Source organism: Pleuronectes platessa, chromosome 8 (assembly GCF_947347685.1).
Source record: "Pleuronectes platessa chromosome 8, fPlePla1.1, whole genome shotgun sequence".
In the NCBI taxonomy this organism is placed as follows: Eukaryota; Metazoa; Chordata; class Actinopteri; order Pleuronectiformes; family Pleuronectidae; genus Pleuronectes; species Pleuronectes platessa.
The window spans coordinates 19,064,212-19,085,019 of NC_070633.1; the positions used below are offsets into that span (position 1 = coordinate 19,064,212).

The 20,808-nt window shown below is 42.8% G+C and overlaps 2 protein-coding genes across 5 annotated transcripts in view; one reads left to right on the forward strand and one right to left on the reverse strand.

Annotated features, from left to right (window-relative positions):
- Window positions 1-12,765, reverse strand: part of ndst1a (N-deacetylase/N-sulfotransferase (heparan glucosaminyl) 1a) — a 40,798-nt gene extending 28,033 nt beyond the window's left edge. Inside the window, exon 1 of one of the 4 annotated variants that reach the window (XM_053428255.1) lies at window positions 12,664-12,765. The gene's annotated coding sequence lies outside the window, so the exon portion shown is untranslated. Of the gene's footprint in view, window positions 1-4,606; window positions 4,680-6,780; window positions 7,106-7,139; window positions 7,262-12,663 lie in introns of those variants that run through there. The other 3 variants (XM_053428259.1, XM_053428256.1, XM_053428254.1) reach the window with 3 other exon arrangements.
- A 3,453-nt stretch (window positions 12,766-16,218) lies between these two features.
- LOC128445611 (pre-mRNA-splicing factor RBM22-like) lies at window positions 16,219-19,664 on the forward strand. Its single transcript, XM_053428361.1, has 10 exons — window positions 16,219-16,251; window positions 16,436-16,465; window positions 16,545-16,677; window positions 16,800-16,900; window positions 17,262-17,434; window positions 17,714-17,914; window positions 18,078-18,242; window positions 18,790-18,878; window positions 19,136-19,264; window positions 19,525-19,664. Exons 1-10 carry the CDS (start codon window positions 16,219-16,221, stop codon window positions 19,662-19,664), a joined length of 1,194 nt encoding a protein of 397 aa, XP_053284336.1.
- The last annotated feature ends 1,144 nt before the right edge of the window (window positions 19,665-20,808 follow it).

Genomic DNA, 20,808 nt, shown 5'->3' on the forward strand with positions numbered 1-20,808 from the left:
GACGGAGACATGCTGTGCCCACCCCGTCTGCACAGGCCACAACAGCTGAACCAACGGAGGATCGGTATCTGCCCTGCATAACTCGAGCGCACAGCGTATCCCTCAGGTGACAGCCATGAGCCCTCTGAACAGACAGAGATGGACGCATACAGGCAGGGTGTTGGGCAATGTGTGCTTATGCCGGTCAATAGAGGGGAGAAGCGCTGTGTGGACATCTTTGGCAATAGGTCAGAATCCAACACAAAATCAAACTCGGCCTCGGGCAGCCTTTAAAAAAAAAAAAAAAACACTCCCAGAGTGTGACTCTGCAGAAATTTCTGCTGGCATAGTACTTCTTAACCCAAGTGGCGTGTGACAGCTCGCAACATAATCTTAATATATTATTTGATCTACCCGCCCCTGAGCGATGGAGGAGTCATAATGCATTACGAGCTCCAGCGAGGCTCGAGACCCTGAGTGGCAGAACAGTTTGACCACTCGTCGCTAGAGACGACTCTGCGGGTCACACGAGGATACCGCCGTGGAGATGAGGTTAATATCTCTGTCACCAGTAGCCGGAGGGAGACAGACAAGAAGAAGAGTAAAGGAGCAAAAATGAAAAAGAAATCAAAAGCATTTCATTTGTATTCCTTTAGACTTTGACTTTCTCTGCAAATTGCAAGGTAAAAGCAGTCCACCTCCTCCCATCCGCCCTCTACCTCTAATGGTGTTGTCTTTAAAACCTTTATCACTAATTCATTACTTCTGATTTTCCAGCAGCGAGGGCTGAAGCTTTGTCTACCGTCTAATTGAGAGCCAGTGGCTTCAGGCTCTAATCAGTCAAACCTATTAACAGCTTTCCTCAGGGGAGTATGAAGTCAAAAACAGCATTATTGTATCAGTAGGCCATTTGCTATGTTTGCAACTTAAATTACTTTGATTTCAGACTCTCCCAGATGGTGATTTGTGAGAGTGTGTGTAAAATGTCAGGCAGTAATGAAGGTTGAGGTTTTCCCCCCAGTTGTCTCTTACAAGGAAGTGGATGTTGTCATTAAGCAGCGCGACATTCAAAGAATAGGCTTTGTATTGATGTGTTTGAAGTAACTTTCACAAACCGTTCCCAATTAAAAGAAAGCAATTTTCTTTCTTTCTTTTTTTTGGCACATTACGTCCCGCTCCCTCTTGCTTCGCCCCCGGCGCTCCCCTAACATGGAAGCATACACAGGTCTAATTAGCTGTTGTGTCCCTTGATGACTCTGCCATTTCCTCACACTGGGAAGACTAACCACCACTACACTGATATCAACCTCCAAATCAACATAATTAGGTGAAGAGCGAAATGTGAGGAACGTTGTCCCTTCTCGCCCAGGTTTCCCAGGGGCACCCAGACAGACAGGCTTCGGCGTCTGCAGGTTGGGGCGGCACTCAGCAGGTGTACATGGCAACCTAGAGTGTTGCCATGGGATGTGGCTAGACATTGCTCTACAATACAATATGGCCAGGATTATTGCTGGAAGTGGACATTATAAAAGCAGCTCAAAGGCCAAGCTCAATTTAGGTCAGACTCCTGTTTGACTTGGTTTGGACCTGGTCAGGATGACTGCCAATTATTAAGAAACTACCTAAATGGTAGGTTTGTGTGTCTACGGTGGTAATAGCTCATCCATCTTCATTAAATTTTGCAAAGTACTGATAACCTTTGTAGGGGTTTATGAATGTTTCAGATCAGGGTTAGACCTTTGCACTGAACCCAAGTGATTAGATTAGCCATTCAGTAAAATCCCAACATCATTAGGTAAAAGCTACCCAAAGCTGATACCAGTGGAATGAGGATATATCCTCAGGTTTAGGGCTGTCAGTCTATGAAATAAAACTAGTTTTTGACTCAGGCTATTTTCAGACGTGAACTTTGTCTTTTATATACGAAGAACACAGCAGGATTGTACAAGTCAGACGAGCTATAACAATGGGAAAATGTCAGCGACAATCACGCAAGGGGTGGTGTCTGGGTAGAACATACAGGAGGCAGAGGCTGACATATGAATTCCGCTGCGGAAATAAAATTGTTTCTGTTAACAGGACAGCGACAGAGGCATTGCCAAAAGCTCTCGAATCTAACGTTAGCAACGTCATCAACACGCCCTCACTCGCAGGAAATTCTCTGGACATCTTCTTGTTCTCACATGGGCTCCTCCGACAAACATTGGTAAAATGAACAGATTTCAGCCGCTTGAGGGTCCATATAGAGTTTTATGTGAATATCATTTCAAAGAACTCCACGTTGATCATTCCACGTCAAGAATGTTCTCCACAAGTCATCTCAAGAGGCCAATACTTAAGAAAGTCAGGAGAGAGAGGCATCCATACAGTTCAACATGGAGCCTGCTAAAGACAACCCATTGTTTAAAATTGCTTCCAGATGCTGTGCTTTATAACGTTGCATTTTCTGGCGACGATTTGTCATTCTTTCAGTCAATCTTGGGGCTTTTCTATTAGTTCCCATCAGCCAACTCACCACCCAGTGCAGTGTCAGTGAGCAAGTGAACTTCTGCGACCTGACAGTGAATACCTTTTCCTCTTTTGTTACAAGAAATCATTCGACTACTACAAATTATGATGATCAGTGAACACAACTAGGCTCTGACACACAAAATAAAAAATAAAAAACAAAATCCCCCATGGTCCTCATGCTGTTTAATAAACAGCTTATTTGTGCCAAGAATACATTTCTACAAGAACAGTGAGTGTTTGTCATTTCATGGAATATTCTTTTTGGCATGTTAATCTACAAAATTACATATGAGGCTCAGAATCCAAAATCTACTAAACAGATGGACAATGTTCCACCATGATCAACATGATGTATTACAAAAACATGGCCAGTTGCACTAACGATGTCATTAATTAAAAAGGCACAATTTGTCATGTAAATCCAAACCGGAGAATAGCAGCCTCATCATTAAATCTCAAACACTGAAGTGGAACCTTCCATAACTCATTCATTAACAAGACATAAACTACACTGAACAGCAACGCAGCCTGACCTGTTAATATTCAGTCATGGTGTTTTGTTTACATCAGTGTATTAGCAGCTTCAATAATGAGTTGATCGATTATTTAATTTCGAGGCATTTTTCGAGGAAAACACTCAAACTTGCAGATTTGCTAGTTCCAGCTTTTTAATTGGAAATTGTTTCTGTTTTACCAGAAAGCATATATTCAGGATATCTAGATTTTTAAACTGTTGCTTGGACATTTCTGAAAACATCAGCTTTCGGTCGCTGAACGTACAATGTTGTAAAACTTTACAGTTCAATTTATCAACTGTGGGGTAAATAATGATCAGCTTACTAATGTGGAGTTAAATTATGGACTTGTTGTACCCTGGATGATATGGCCAACAATTATTTCAAGGTTGAACATTTTTATATTAGCCGATATTGATAATTAACATGATACATGTCATTGACCAAATTTAAAGTTTAAATACCGATTTTTGCTTATGAGTGAAGGTTGTGGTTTTAAACTCTTAGTTATGAGCAGAACATGTGAGAGAACAGTCAAACACTTTACAAATCTGAGCTAGAGTAATTATGTGTTTCACCTCCTCACTGGTCATAATGCATTCAAGCAATACAACAATGTAAGTATTGAACCTGTTATATTGCTAATAATTAAAATTGTATGGGCATAATTATTGATATTGTTTTATTGTCCAGCCCTAAAGATATCTGTAATGTTTATTTTCCAAAACAAATATTAACTCGATCACTATGAAAATGACCGACTTTATATAAAGTTTGTTTCTTAAAGCAACAACTAGATGCCACACCAGCAATATCAAGTCCTGCCATGTACTATGATGGATTCGAAAATATCTGATTCAACCTTCAAAATTTGTTTTTGCTTGCACCCCGTGTGATGTTTTCATTTATACCTTCAGACCACCTAAAAATGGTTCCCTCGCAGGGAAAACTTGGCTTCGCTGCGAGAAGAATTGACAGGAAGACAGGGATATCCTTAGGATCGGATAAGCTGTCAACTGACATTAGAGCACACAGCAGATATTTACAGCTTTCTGGAAACATCTGTAGGCTCGTAAAGGACTGTCAGGCAGGCTGGGTAAACAACATGCTTACTAGCATCTCACACCCCCATGCTACCAGGCCTGTCAATCACATGAATCAAGCAAAAGGCTGTGATTCAGATGTGGATGAAAGAAGCTGGTAGAACAGCCTGGCATGCATCTCCGCCGCATGACTGAAAAATGCAGCAATTAATTGCTTAAGACAAGAAGTAGAGATTTTAAGACTGAAAGATACAAAGAAGAACACAACAACTGTTCGGCTAATTGAGATGTTTTGCTCAAAGAACTTCAGCTGATCATTTGCTGATAGCTCGACTAGCAAGTTCAAAAGTATGTAAGACAAGAAGACGAAAAAACAGAGAGATGAGAAATCTGCCACTAAATAGACACATCCGCAGCAGAGAAGAAAGCACGCAAAGTGGAAAACAAGAGAGCAGGAACAGAGGAAGCCTAACAAAAGACAACAGAACATAGTCGGTACACTGTGGAGTCGAGCACAACACACTGGAACAGGCTGTAATTGTGTTGTGCGGGACTGACCCCAGCGCATCCCAGCAGGCATTGCATGATGAATGGGCCTGGCGATGACTACATCCCACATCCCTCCACCTCCTCCTCCTCACATGCTCTTTTCTCTCTCTCTCTCTCCTCTCTGTCGCCACTATTAGCCCTCCTTCTTTGCCTCCCTTCGCTCCCCTCCTTTCCCCAAAACCCCACTCATTTCAGCTGCTGCAATCCCACAAGATTAATTTGCATTCAGTGCACTTAGTCCACGTATTGTGCTCTGACACAATGACATATTACAGTGCACAGCGCACCTATTAAACATATAGTCTAGCTTGAGGGACAATGCTTTTTTTTGCAAAATGGTTATGATCGAGTACAAATGTAGAGCAAGAAGCATGAGGGTACGGCTTGATCAGATCTGAACACAGAGAGGCACTGACACACGAGTCACAGCGGAATCATTACAGGAACAGTTAGATAACCTCGATTAATGATTCACTAGACCCAAACTAATAAACTGGGTCAGACTGTGTTAGCAGTGGTAGAAAGAGCAAGGAGACCTTTAGGTTAGACTGCTTGAGAAGGAATAGCTGCGGTGAGAGCAAGACGGGGGGGGGGAATTAAAAAGAGGAGGGGGAAAAGCGATAGAGGTGTTGGTGTTATTCCGCGATAGACCCTGAGGAAGGAGACAGTAATGCATGGGAAATGGGCTTTTTCCTCCAGCTTTCTTTGCTCCTGTCGTCTTTCTCTGTCGTGCCCATGTCCAAGGGGTGCAAAAGAAGGAGACCAAATTTAATTTGCTACACCGTCTCTAGCCATCACCCTTTGTGCCTGGGGGCAAAAGAAATGGATTCTGGAATTTTAAAAGCTCAGTGAAATAAAGAAATAAAACAGGGCACTCATGGAAAGGCTTCAGAGACTATCGCAAAGGGGTGGTGAAGAGAAATGAGAGCAGAGTTTGAGGGGAGCAGTATGTGTGGAGGGAGGGGAACGTTATGTACGCCAGATATTAACTGTATGCTGATCATAAACCAGCACAGAGGCTGGGCCATCTGGGAAGGCCACAGGGTTACTAAAACAATCAGATTAGGGTGCCGATAGCAACCACTGCTGCCAGTACGACGTCCAAACATGGAGGTGGCTGAGGGGTTAACAAACCATTACCTCACCCGGCTGAGCTCCTTAGGGAGACACAGTATGGGGTTGTGGCAGCGGAGTGCGAGTCTTCCTCAGAGCCCAAAGCGCACCTTTGGGCTGTTAGTCAACAAAGCGAAGCTCAGCAGAGTGACATCAGCACAGACCTGAGGCCTATGTGCCAAAGGAGAGTGGGAAACCAAGGTGTAGAGGATGAAGACTGGGGTGGCAGTGGACTATGTGGGAGTCATGTTACTCCCCTCTAGCTCTTCTATACCTGTCACATAAGCACTTTGAGGACTCAACAATGAAGCCAGAGACTTGACAACTTCAAACGCCTGCTTTGCTGAGGAAGATCAGAGGCAGCAGAGGGATAAAGGCAAGAACAAAAAGGAAGAAAGAGGAATCTAAAATAGCATCAGACTTCCTCAATGTGTAGCCTCCACATTGTGTGGTGGGATTTCATTATCAGATCTAGTCAAAACGAACTAAAATCCATCCATTGCTCAACCCCACTGCAGAAGAGAATAAGAGGGGGCCTCCAACCAGGCCCATTGAGAATGAGCTTTGGTCAAGCCACAGCAGAGAGTTCGGGGGCCATTACGAAGAGAAAACAAACAGAGACCTCTGGCCAGCCACACACAGTGCAGCCCAGACACCTGTGTCCCATTCACCAAACATATCCGGCCACTTAACACTGCACAGAGGGGGTAGGGAGTTGTGTTTGCAGGCTTGCACATCCCACTATGGTTCCTTTAGTTTTGCTTCTTTACCCAAACAACCTCTGAGTGTCTCTGTATGGACCAAATGTTTGCGGCTGTGGCAAGTCTCCATGAGAGCAGCCAGCCGTTACACCACCTGACCGTCACAACTGACCCCGTTTAAAGCGGCACTCGCCCTCTGAATAAAACTGTTCAAGACCTGGCAAAATAAAGCTCATTCATCCTGTTGTCATTTTCGGTTTCCAGCCATCCCCCTGTCTAAGTGCCCTAGCTGCACTTGGACTGACCTCCGGGTTGCCAACACCTGTCCTGCATAGACAGGGACAGACACACACACACACAAACACTCACCTCTCTACCACCCAGGATGGATGAGAGACAGCAGGCTGGGCAGTTACTGCACCGCTTCGGATCAGTGGAGGGGGATACCCTTGAAGCTAAAACTCGGGTCAGCACCGTTACAGTTCTTTCCACCACAGCAATTCAAAATGGAGAAGAAGTGTGCCATCAGCTGTGGTCAGTTTGCTACGGTGGATTCACAAGGCCCTGGTGCAATTTAATGAATTGAAATAGAGATGACCCAGAACCCTGGCAATGCATTCCTAGTTTCCACCCAAAGATGGAGTTAGGTAGGCGGGCAGAGCTGTTTAGATGTTGAGGATGTTCACATGCCACAATGCTTTGTTTGCAGCGAAGCCAAATGCACTCACAGATGGTAGCAGAGTGGTCACCAGATGACTTTCTGTGCTGTGGTGGCCTGGTCTACTTTGGGGCTAAGAGGCAGGGGAGAGAGGGTAGAGAGCAGGGGCACTGGACACCAGATGCCCTGCTCAAGTTTACTCAGCTCTGTTGTCCTGGTGGAATGCCATAACAGCCCGGCCCGCTCTGCTCTCCTGCATCAGGACAGAGAACAGGGGGAGCGTGTCAGAGACGTGCCTCTATTTTGTAATGTACTGTCGTCCTGGATAACAAGAGCCTCTGTGATCATGAGCTAACAAAGAAAACCTGGAACATCTATGTGACCTTATGTAAGCGCTCACTCGCCAATCATGAAATGTGCTGCACAACCTTTAGCGGGTGAACACTGAACATGGGTTTCCTGACAGCATCAGGTTCACAGCTGTAATCTTGTTTAAGCACCGGGAGGAACAGTCAAACAGTGAAAGCAAAGGCCACTGTTGCTAAGAGAAAGACACAACCATACAGTTAGTAGTTACATTCAACTAATATAAATGTAATAGAACACCTCAAGGTGACTTTAACATCACGATTAGAGGCTGTTGTACTGTATTACATTACACAACTAAGAGTAGTCATCATGTATCGTCATTATTATATAAGAGACAAACCTTTCAGCTTCAGAAATATATAATATTTTACTCAGTAAAACTGATATCGGCCCCTTAAAATCCATAGGTCAGGCTTTAAATAGTCAAATGTGTTCAAATATTTGACTAATGAAGCTTCCAATTCTTGCTATTCAAATATGTGTGCAAAACTGAGGATTTTGTTCTTGAATACAATGTGTTACTAAGTGACAAACACACAAACAATTTACATTTTCCACTTTGGTCTGCTGTATACTTTAAAACCACAACACTGTATTTGCACAATTTGAGGCATGCGTGAGTGAAGGTGTACACACTTCAGTTCTACAGAAGTTATCCGTGGTGCAGTCAGACACAGTGGCGGCCACCAGACAACTGGGTAAACATAAAGATCCCCCACCCCCGCTCTCTGACCCACCACCTGTCTGCCCTCGATGCTCATACGGAGCTTTTAGCACCATGCCATAGGTCCAGTGATGTTAGGCTAATGTCCAACAGTTCAACAGATGGACAGTAACTTACACTGGGAGAACAGCCTTCATCACAGATTTCCTTTTTCTAGTGAGAGTACAAAACACTGACACCAATGCAACATGCTCAAAGTTTCTCAGTAGAAACAGTGCATATCTCAATGCAACACTGAGGCAGTAAACACACGTATCACTACCTGGAGTCTGGAAAAGAGGCCTCTGAATGGCTAAATGGACAAAGGAGATTTAAAAAAAAATCTAAATATCAGATGACTGATAGCACTTATGTTGAGGATGGGGTTAGAATATCCTGCAGTGAAGTGGTGCGTTCCCATTATTGCATCTCTCCATCTCTGAAAATGGCTTCATTAACGGACCAGTGCTGAGAGCTCCCTTGCCGAGCATATGAGCATGCCGTACCCCGAGGGTCCGCCGGAATGGCTGAGGTGAAGTCCATTAACACCCGACAGCTTGTTTTTTGACCACTAAATAAAACATGGTATTTTTTTCCTGTGGCAGCAGCAGTATAAATAGCTTTAAGCTCAGGGGCTGGGGAGGACAGATTTCTAGGGTTGAAAACTCAACGAAGAAAATTGGACCCACAGATTTGGCTGCTTACACTGTTTCGTCACAGGTGTTGGTCTAGAAACAGGCAAATCTGTAAAATCTCAAGGAGCATGCCCCAAGAAAACAGATTCATGTCTCAACCTGTCTAGAGCCAAGCCAAGCCGAACCTAATGACTTTTTGGTTATTCACCATCAGCAGGCATTCTGCTGTCTTAAATTGTATTATTAAGTAAAATATATGGGCCTAATCAGTGCACAATAAAGAATAATGTTACAGAGAGAAAAAAGGGTTTTCCCACTGTGTCATTCATTGTAATTTGATAATGATCAGAGTTTTCACTTCAGTGTTTTAATGTCAACCTCTGTATCTTAATGGTAGCAAGGGAAGAGTGGGTTGTCTTCTACAAGGGATAAATCCATATCACACATAACCCATCCTGCTCCTCTGACATACTTCCTGATCCCTCCAGGCAACCAGAGCGAGCTACCTCTGAGCTTATGACATAGCTCTTACTTTCCCAGCACTTATGCTCCAATCACGTGTCACCTGATGAAACACTACACCCTAGTCACCATTATTCGTCTGGATACAGGAGCCTCTGGAATGTATCAGATTCCTGCCTCAGGGGGTGAGCACCTTGGAAACATGGTCCTACCTCCACTAGCAGCTAGCCTCACCGGCTACCCCCGCTCTCGCTCTCTTATTCCATCTTTCCATTCGGCAGAATTCCACTAGAGGCCTGCTTGATTTACGCCGCATCATTGCCCATCTAACATGTGCTCACATTTCTGATGTACATCTCACAATAGCAGGGACATTTTAGAGCTCAGTGACCGTTTTGCAGCTTCCTGCTGGTCCCAGCTTAAGTGCAAAGATCACATTAAACGCTACCCTTTGCCCCCAACCACTGTCGATGCTAGGTCATCCATATGCGAGAGTAAGCACCAGAGCTTAACCAGATATTCAAATTGAAAACTATTTTGTCCTATCTCCCCTCGCCAGAGAGCAACAGTTACGGGGTACAGCGCTCAGGGCTGTAGTATTGAGTATCTGTGAGTCACTGGCCTGCGTAATTCAGTCTTGGGAATTATGACAGTGGAAAATCATTTCCCTGGGATGGGGATAGAGGCCATGGCTAATCGTTCAGTAATCTGATCTGCCTGCATACTGTAGCATTCAGCCGAGCTGCTAGCCTAGCCAGCCGGTCACACATGTGGACACCCCCGGTGCCTGCCAACTATCTGGTGGAGGCTAGTACTATTCAAAAACAACTCTCCAGGTTTTCCTGAGGATTACAGATGCTATCGGATAATAATTTGCTAATACTCAGCTGTGCTGGGTTGTATAGAATATATTTACACTGCTGCTGCGCTCCAATATCCCTCCCGATAGCACAACCTAATCCAAAAAATGCTACAGCCACATTCCAGACAGAAAACGGTACATCAATACAAACTTGATACTTTTACATGGCGCAATGGTACAATCTGCTTCTTGCATTCTGGCATATTAATCCCCAAAAATGTACTTAATCAGAAAACAACTGGGTTTGCTGGTTAAACAGCAGGCTATATTGGGTCTACATCCCATTGTAGATTCCAGTGTCTCGTGGAACCAGTAGATTTTGTCGTAGTGTATGAATGAGCAGAACCATAGGGTGCAGAACTGTGTCACAAAGCGGTGCTTATACCCAGCAGAGAGGGTTTTGGGAGGGGGTGCTGAGTTTTGGAAAGATGCCTGGTTTTAGCCCCACTCCAAAGAGAGGCCTGCGACCCCCCGACACACACACACAAAGTGTGGCTACAAGGGGCACTGACATGGAAAAAGAAAAGAGCCGACATGTGTTGGCCACTGCAGTTTCCCAACAGTTGCCTTGTGTGGCATTAAATGTGATGGTATAGTTGCTGCAGTACAGTTTAATTTACATCCTCCTCTGTGTGGAGATACGAAGCAGTAAAGCAGTCGAAGCTGTGGCTGACAACCAACTACTTTCCCTCTTACTCTCCCTCCATTCAATCCTAAAACCTAAAATGATGAATCGACTGTGATCATGTCTCATTCTGATAAATGGCCAAACCCCCGCTCAGTGACATGATCTGTCATACACCTCATGTTATCTACCTCTATGTGTAGGCACTGTAACCTAGTCGCTGCATTTAACAGGCATATCTAAGTGTTGAGATGCTGATATACGATCAAATGGCTGCGGCAGCAGTGGCAGCTTTTCGTCAACTGAGAGCCCTACATCATAGCATGTTTGGCAGCCAGCGGGAGCAGTCAGATGGAGGGTTAGAACAAGCAGACTAACAGTTGGCACGGATAAATAAAACTCTTAAGGTTCAGCTCTCCACAAATTTGACAAACACATGACAGCCCGGCGGACACTCTTAATTTTAAATCAAATCTGCAAATGGAATAAGCCCCTACATTTTTCTGTGTGTGCGAATGCAGGATAGAACATGTGATAAACAACACATGGCCTGGGACCAGCTAAAAAATGTGGAGCGCTGGTGAAATTAATCTCATGATACATAAAAGCAGAGGGACAGCATTTTTCACTTACAAGAATGTCTTGTGCAGCCGGGGCGAAACGCAGGGAAAGTCCTTACGACTTTGCCAAATACAATCTGAGCGTGAGTCATTCTCCTTGAGTAATCGCTTGCTCACATAGGTGCACGCTTGCTTGTGTGTACAGCCCGAGGCAACAGATTTCAGGCAGGTCTGAACTGTTCCACCCTTCCTTCTTTTCTCCTACAGACCAAGTCAAGTGTTTATAACATTTAATAGACTCAGCTGTCGTAGTGGGGGCCGACGTTTGCTCTGTTTCAGACCAGACCACAAGGCAGTCTCCTACAGTGAAGAGCAGACGCTGAGTGAGTGGTGCATTGTGCATCCGATACACACAGAACACGCTTAGAACTGAGTGCATCTTTTTAGACAGCGCCTCCCAATCTGTGAATGAAAATCCAAATTGGAGAAGAGCAATGCAAAGTCAGCATTATTCATTTGTTTGTGTGTGTGTGTGTGTGTGTGTGTGTGTGGTTTGAGAGTGATTGTTATGAAATCTTATGGGAAGCATCAGCAATAACCCGTTCGCAGAGGATCCCTACACATAGTAATCTGATGGACCATGTGTCATAACACAGCGTGTCACCATCACTGCTGATAATGAACCCAAGTTCCCAGAAGTGATTTGGACCCAGTCATGTCAGGGGCAGTGCACGGAGCTCTCCCGCGGGGATCTTTTGTCCGGCTCTGTCAAGTGCACTGCTGTTGGATCGGGTGGCAGACAGTCCCATCGACCTTTCATTACAATTTGCCCAGAAAAATCGTTTGGCCTCATCACCGCGGGTAGAGACACATTCGGAGGGTAGATTGCTTCATGGCTGCAGAGCAGTCGAAGCTAACTTGAGGCGAGGATTTCTCGACCTGGCTGCCGCTGCTCCGAAGTTACACAAACAAGTTAGTCGCTGGTACCGGGGCTGCAACACAGTATCCGGCCGGAGAAAGGAATTCCGATATAAACCCACAGAGTGGAGCCGCCGGACATGGCTCTATCCTGGGTACAAACTTCGACATGTAACGCTAGCCCCCCCTCCACCGCTCCCTCCGTGCTGCCTTAATGTAGCCTAGAGCGGCACCGAGCCCCCGCCACACACCGCCTGGGCTTTATGCTTCCAGTCAGCGGGGAGAGTCAGGCCGAGAAACTGGCCTCTTCCGTCTGCGCCAGGCAGATCTCACTAGCCGGGCCTGGGAGAGCGAGCGAGCGGCGGGGCTCTCGGTGCTGGGTCGTGTACCGAGCGTTGCTTTAAAAAAAAAAAACACAAAACCCGCGGACCACGCTCGTGCTGTGTTCGGTTTAGCTCACCTTGTGTGGGCCGAGGGGTGCTCGGGACAACGCGGGCCGCTTGTGGAGGACGTGGGGCTGAAGCTCACCGAGCGCATGCCGTCGTCGTCGTCTCGGTTCGCTGTCGGCCGTGATGTGGAAGCGGCGCAGCGGACTCGGCCGGGAGAAGCAGGGAAATCTGAGAGTGCCCCTCTCTCTCTGCAGCTCCGCGCACCGGCAGTGGCCCATAACTGTCGACAGGAGGCGCCAGCACCCTGACGTGCACACATGCAAGCGCCCCCCACACGCACGGCTCCTCGGAGAAACGTGAGGTGGGTCCTCTGCAGGGGTTTGGCTGCTCTGAGGCTTATTAGTTTACCTTGCGAGTTATTTCCGTACATGCACAATTCAATTGGGCTGTGATTACGGTGGAAGTTTATGATTCCTGTCTCTTACAGGAACAGTAAATCACCAGATCACACAGATTGCACAGTTAGATCCCTTCCAACATGTTGTCGTTACTTTTTTGTTTTTCTTTATTGAATTTATTGAGTTGATCTTTCAGTACTCTGCCTCAGTTTGTGTCTTTCATTCACCTTATACTTAAAATATATTGTTAATATCATTTGAGAACATATTTCTTTACAGAGACTCATATGAACCTTTTATTATTCGTATGCTCTTGTGTTTGATTGTTTTGTGTGCTACTGGATGCCTACATTTCCCTTTGGATCAATAAAATATCTATCTATCTATCTATCTATCTATCTATCTATCTATCTATCTGTCTATCTATCTATTTGTTATTTGAATATGTGTAGGCTTTAACCAGTTCTGCATGAATTGTCAAATATAAAAATCACCCCAATATTCCCTGGGGAAATAGTACGTCTCTTTGCATATTGCAATTTGACACTGTTCACTGTTTTGCATTTTGCCTTTCACTTTTTACTTCACTTTTTATAGCTTTTATCTTTTATTTATTTTTATTTAGATGTGTATGTCTAAATAAATGTTACTTTGTATAAATATTAGAAAAAGTGAGTAAATAAGAAGTAAATACTGAGTAAATATATACTGGGTTTTTTATTACTTTTCTTATGTCAGTTGTATTTATTGTGTTTTTATGTTCATTGTATGCACAAATTACCAGAGCAAATTCCTGGTAGGTGTAAACCTACTTGTCAATAAATACTTTCTGATTCTGATTCTGATTCTGATTTAATAATCGTGGTCTTATAATACTAACACACTGCTACTTTTCCTTCAGAGAAATGCAGTTTTCCTCTGATCCACTTTTACTGACTATGTTAATCATCTTTAGAGGTTAATGTATAATATTGAATATATGTCAAAATATAACAATATTTATGATTATTATCATAGCTACAAAATACGAACAACAAACATGGTTTCATGGTGACAAAAAGCCTTTTTAAGAATGAGAAATGTTGCAATTGACCTGAATATATGAAATATACCTCAATGTAAACTATGGTGAGTTTCTGGTTTAGACATTACAACCCGTGATGCCAGTCTGAGAGTGCAACTTGTTTCGATTGAGGTCTGAAACATCTACAATGCTGTGGGACACCTCCATTTCCCTTGACCCTGTAACTCATGAGGTTGGTGATTTTGATTACGGAAAGGGCTAAATCCAAGACAAAGCCTTCCTTCAAAACAGCTTTGGCTGTCTCTTCCACATCACATGATAGAGGAGACAGGGTCAGACAACTCATTAAGAGAATGGAGGCGATCCCCACAAGGTTTACTTTAGTGTCCCAGGAAACACAGGGCAAGACGCAGACAAGAGACATTCAAGAAGGAGATTCAAGTTCAACCTTTGTTCAAGAAATATGATCAACTGTCGATCAATGCCCATGTGAGCCGATGAGCACGATGCAGCTGATTATACCTTTGATTCACTGCATCTGAATCAGCCATCAAAAGCAACAGAGGAGAGTGGTGATGTTTCCTTTAATTCACATATGGGGGTAGCAGCATACTTTCGTTATGACCTCTCTGATGGCAGCTGCAGTATGAAAGAGTTGCCAGCTCTTCAGGCCTGCGTTTAATCCCTGTCTTTTGACTCCACAACCTCAGCCTGACCTTAACTAAACATTAGAGGCTTAATGCTCATCCGTAATCTCAAACATCCGTTACCCCGCTAATTGGAGTTTCACACACTAAAGACACCCTGACCTGATTTGGAACAGGTGGGTAGATAAACTGTAAGTGGACTACACAATTGGCTTACAAAAACTCACTCACACGAGCCCATCAGTCAGTGTTTGTACACACACACATACACACACACACACACTGTTCACTCCTACACAAGTATTAGTTGCACCACCACAAATTAGTAGGCTGCTTTGTTAGTAAAGTACAGTCAAATGTAATTTTATAATCAGCTGTGTCAAATATAGTTATAAAATAAAACTCTTTATGTTGAACTCCTCTTAATAGCATACTATATAAAATTGGGGCTAGGAAATAAAATGAATGAATAATGATCACATTGCAATTTTCATTAATAGCAAAATAACAAAGATATTCAATATTTATCAATATACATATTGCTTATACATTGTGCACAGTGAGGAGGTAATACACATAGTTGATCTATCTCAGATGTGTAAAATGTTGATCCACAACCTTCACTTAGGAGCACTGGAACCTATTTTAGCAACTTCATACTTTAAGTATATCAAATATAAATATATTACTGCAGGTGGCGGCTTTTTCACAAATTGATACAATCAGTCAGACAGAAATGAACTCTGTTTTTATTTAGAAAGCAAATGTATTATAGCCTGTTTTATACAATTGTTTATACAATTGTGACATAAATTACAAAATAAGGTTTTCAATAAATAAATCAGACAACAGTAAGTCTATGACAGTGGTCAGAAATCTCCACACTGATTTGACATTCATTCGGTTGAGATTTGTTTGCTGCCCCTAAAGTTTAAAAGGACAAACTCTGATAATAGCCTTTACTGTATCAAGGTGTCCCCACCTGGCCCTACCTGGCCCCCCTTGGCAGCACCACTGCACTGAGGTGAATGACTCAGCTGGTCAACAAGTGACTGTGGGCCTCTGATGCTTTCCAATCATCACACGTGATGATTTAAAAAGATGTGCTGGATGTTCTCGATATTGAAGTTCAGTCATCTGAGAATGAAATCAACCCAAAGGCTCACCAGAAAATGCTGTAGTTTGTTTTTTTGTAGTTTCTATAATGCAACTTTTGTTTATCTGTGTGTAATCCTCAGATGATCTGTCTGAAGTGTGTCCAGCATGTTGTCAACATGACACGTGTGAAGAGGCAAATCTGGAAAAATCATCAAAGGCATCTTCAATGTCATCAAAGGCTCCTTCGATGACATTGAAAATGCCTTCTTCATTTAGGAGAGCTGGATTCCAAGACATACCCAAAACTCCAGGTTGATCCTAGCTTGATCCATGCTAGTTAGTATTGTCAATATTTCTCTTTCTCACTAGTTATGGTATGTAAAATAAGACTTACACGCATCAGATGTGCAAAAGCAGCCTTGTGAAATGTATGGTAGCCGTATAGTGAATACATACTGTATGGGCCACCGCACGAGCTTCCACCTCAGTCATGTGAGGTATGCATATACACGTGTTGGATGTCTGCACGGTCATTTTGGTGGGAAACTACCAAACCCATGTAATCTATAATTTGAGGTTTTGACACAACTACCGGATCTTGCTTTTTCACCTACCTACCTCTTAAATGTTCCTCACACCTACTATATCAAGTCGTTTTCTGTGCTTTGTATTACAGAGTAGGATAAAGTATGGGAGCGAATGCACGGTATGTTTCGTATTAATGTTCGTTACCTTACACTGTCACATGTAAGAACATGTATACATTTTCCTTCTTTGCACTTCAGAACTGTGCTCGACCCTTCACTGTGTTCCAAACGTGTCGAGGGACAGAGATGCGTTTCAAGAAGATGGAGGTCTGTCAGACCTGCAGCCAAATGAACAATGTTTGTCAGACACTTCTGCCAGACCTGGAGTATGGTAAATCTTGGGAACTGACTCATTTAAATCTTTAAATGTAATACGATCTGCATTCAACTACGGTTTGTTGAAGCATGAATCTATGTGAGCTCAACCCTCCTGTCCTCCTTTCTGTTGTACAGGTTTGCCTATCCAGGTGCGAGACACTGGGCTTTCTGTTAAGGATGAGGTTCCTAAGTCAGATGTAAACAAAGAGTACTACACTCAGAACATGGAGAAAGAGGTACAGTTGTTTTCTAATCCTTGCAAAAGTTGTACACATCCGTAACTATTGATTAGGGAAAACAGCCCGACAGATTTGATTAAATCCTTCCCTTGTGAAAATTAAAGCATTAAGAAAATATTTCCTCCATCACACTTTTCCTTTTGAGTCTCATACAGTAATTTCAGAGAGGAGAGGTTTTGTGAATAATTGTAACAGTAAAGTATTTTCCCACTGACAAAAACACTGAAAGCAAAGGCATTTTTAAACACAAATGACACAAAAAGGGATTTTCTTTATATGGACATCTTTAACTTGGACATGATTCTGAAATTGGGATTTGTCTTTGATCTTTTGCATATTTCAAAATGTATGTTCCCAGATAGCAAATACTGATGGCACACGGCCGGTGGGCCAGTTGGGCAAGGCTCCTAATTCCAGTGATATGTTGCTGAGACTGGGCCGTATGATGACCAATTTTAAGAAGAACCGGGCGCACATCTGCTCCTCCTGGGTGAAGGGAGAGTGTAAGAGAGGGGAGGGGTGTCCCTACAGGTAAGTGATACTTTCTTGAAAGTGGTTACAGATGCTGTGAGTTAGGGGACAAATTTGAAGCTGTGAGATAAATTGTGAATTCTGGAACCGATTGTTTCTTATGTTGATATTATCTATTAATTTAAATATGAATTTTTAAATTTTTCTGAGAGCTTGCTACTATTGCCAAAGGGGTTAATTTGTTCTAATGGCTCAGTTTGGCTGTAACATCCTAATATAAGTTTCAGTTGTTACACAGTTTGTTTATTTTCTCATTAATAATCTCATTTTTTCACAAAGCCATGAGAAGCCCACGGACCCCGACGATCCTCTGGCTGACCAGAACATAAAAGACCGTTACTACGGTATCAATGACCCAGTTGCAGCCAAGCTGCTGACAAGGGCCTCAACCATGCCACGACTGGACCCACCAGATGACAAGTCGATCTCCACCCTCTTCATTGGGGGTTTGGGAGATACTTTCACGGTTGGTGACCTCAAGTAAGAATCCCCATTTCATAACAGACTCTTACACAACTTTGTGTTTGTCCACAAAGAGCACGTTTGTCTTATTTTCTAGATATAATGTAGATGATGCAATCACTGCTGTTACAATTTTATCCATTGTTAAGGTTCCATTTGACATTTTCCTGTATTATTACAGGAGCCACTTCTACCAGTTTGGTGAGATTCGTACCATTACCATCGTCCAGCGGCAGCAGTGTGCCTTCATCCAGTTTGCCACACGCCAGTCTGCTGAAACGGCTGCAGAGAAGTCCTTCAACAAACTGATCATTAATGGACGAAGGCTCACTGTCAAATGGGGAAGGTAAGAAGTTGATCAAGAAGGTGAATTGAAGCCTTGGTGTGTCCATCTCTGACCAGACCTCCTGACTTGGAATCCATTAACAGCAGCTCATGTATTTTCTGCACACGATTAGTGGTAATTGCCAGGATAGCGTGCTTGTGCTTCAGAGGCAGTAAAGGTCCCATTCTGGGGGTAAATATTAATCTTACTATGCAACCAAAACAGCTCCTCTGCCATCTGGTTACATTTATTAGCTTACATATGGTGCACTAACCAGGGTTACTTGGGAGGTGAAGTGATGGTTTAAAGTGATAATTTGCTAATTAGCACCAGGTAGTGTTCAGAGAGTCTGTGTTTTGAAATTACTAATTAATTATCATCTCAGTCATAACTAACAACAAACTGAGATCAGGAGCGTTAAGTCTGTTTTATACACACACTGTAAGGTTTTTACCACAGCAAAGAATTAGAGCTGCAGAGCAGGAAGCTCTGGGCACATTTGTGCTGAGGTTTTTAACAGAGTGATGTGATGAATATTTACAACTTGTATGGTTTGTGAGTATTTCAGGTCTCAGGCAGCAAAAGGAAAGGAGGGTATCAAAGAAGATGTCCGCGAGATGGGCACCAGACTTGATCCTGTACCTGGACTGCCTAGAGGTGAGTCTGAAACACAGTGACGGCTTACATAAGATGACATAGTATAATGACATATACTGTTAGTCTAAATTAAAGTAGTATCTACTTTGTACTTGTCATGATTTGTTTTGATAACAGAATGATAATCCTGATGTACAGTAATAAAATAAATACGTATTGCCATTTAGAGTGGAATAAAGTAACGCATTGATTTCTTTTGAAATTTGTATCTTATAGATTGTCTTTACTCATTCTGTGTTTTTCTTCTTGTGCTGTAGCTCTTCCTGCACCACCACCTTTGGATGAAGAGACTCCTGCAAATTACTTCAACCTGGACCCAGGCACTTCTCCTGCTGTCCTGAACATAGCTCTGCCCCCACCACCAGGAATCAACCCACCTCCCCCAGGTGAAATTAATACCTTGAGCTCACAGATGAAGCTGACATCAGGTCCATACCCAAATACATTATCTATTAAACATGAAACAACTATTTAGATAATCTCTTATTTTATAATGGTATTTAGTTTTGTAATCATCAGCTGTTATGTTTTTAAACATTTTCGTTTATTCACTAGCTGCTAAGAAGAATTTTATAAATGGGTAAATTATTGAAACACATTGAGAAAAATGCATGTATTCATTTTTTTTTTCCATCTGCTCATTCAGGTTTTGGGCCTTTAATGTTTCACCCCATGGCTCCACCTATGCCCCCTCCAATGAGCATGAGACCTATCTTTTTTCTTCAATACCCCTCCCAGGATCCTCAGCGCATATTTGCCCATGCAGCACATGGCGCACGCCATTGAGAGTAGCTGGTAGTGAAATCATTCTGTGATTAGCTTTCATTCTTTTGTGATCTGTGACCTTGATCTCACAAATAAAGCTTATATAACATCCCCAGCCAAATATGATATCTATCAAATATGAAACAAATATTGAGATCATCTCATTATTTTATACTTTTATTTAGTTTTGTAAACATCCGCTGTTATGTTTTTAGACATTTAAGTTTGTTCACTAGCTGCTGAGAAGAATTTATTAAATGAGCTCAGGTGAAGGGAATGAAGTAATCAGAGGTGTGACAGGAACTGAACTGACTGAGGAGACAGGATGAAAAACCAGGCGTGGCAGACTGCTGTGACAAGTGGAGTCTCTGGCAAGGATAAGTCATTCGATTTTTTTGTAATTTTGAAACAGTTCATGATTTCTGATCCCTTTAATTCGAATAATAAACTTATTTATATTGAACCCTTCAAAACACATTTACAATTGAGCTTTAGAAGTTGCAAATTAAAAAGCCAAACAATGGGGAAAAAGTAATGGCAATTTGAAGATCAAATGAAAAGAAAAAAGAAAAGATATTTAATGATAAAAGTAGTCAGTAAGATCCGAGCTAGAAATCACACCTATATATTGTGTCTGTAAAATATGAGGATAAGAACTGTGCCATATATAAAACTCGATGTCATAATGTTAAAACTAAGCTTATTAACGTCACATATTGTGAAATAAAACAAGGGACATCACCAAAAACTGTCTTTGTTCCTCAGATCTGCCATGCCATTCGGGGTGCTATGGCCAGCAAGAGGGTGACACTGCTCATCGACTTCGAGGCAGTCGAATCTCAGAACCTGCCTGGCGTCGCCTTGGACCGCATGTGCCAACTTCAACAGGGCACCCAGGGGATGGGGAGGCTATTACAACCCTGAATCTAATGAACTATGAAGGACTGATAAGAGAAAGACTACAAAGTGTTGATCTACGCTTGCACCTCTCCTCCTTTAAAAATTATAAATATCACTGATACGTTCAGATTTTAATAAACTTATATTGTTAACATGAATGGAACCTATTTCAGCAACTTTATACTATAAGTGCTATCGTTTTTTATACGGCTGTACATCATATGTATGTATGTTCTGATTGTAAAACACACTAAAAGGAACTACA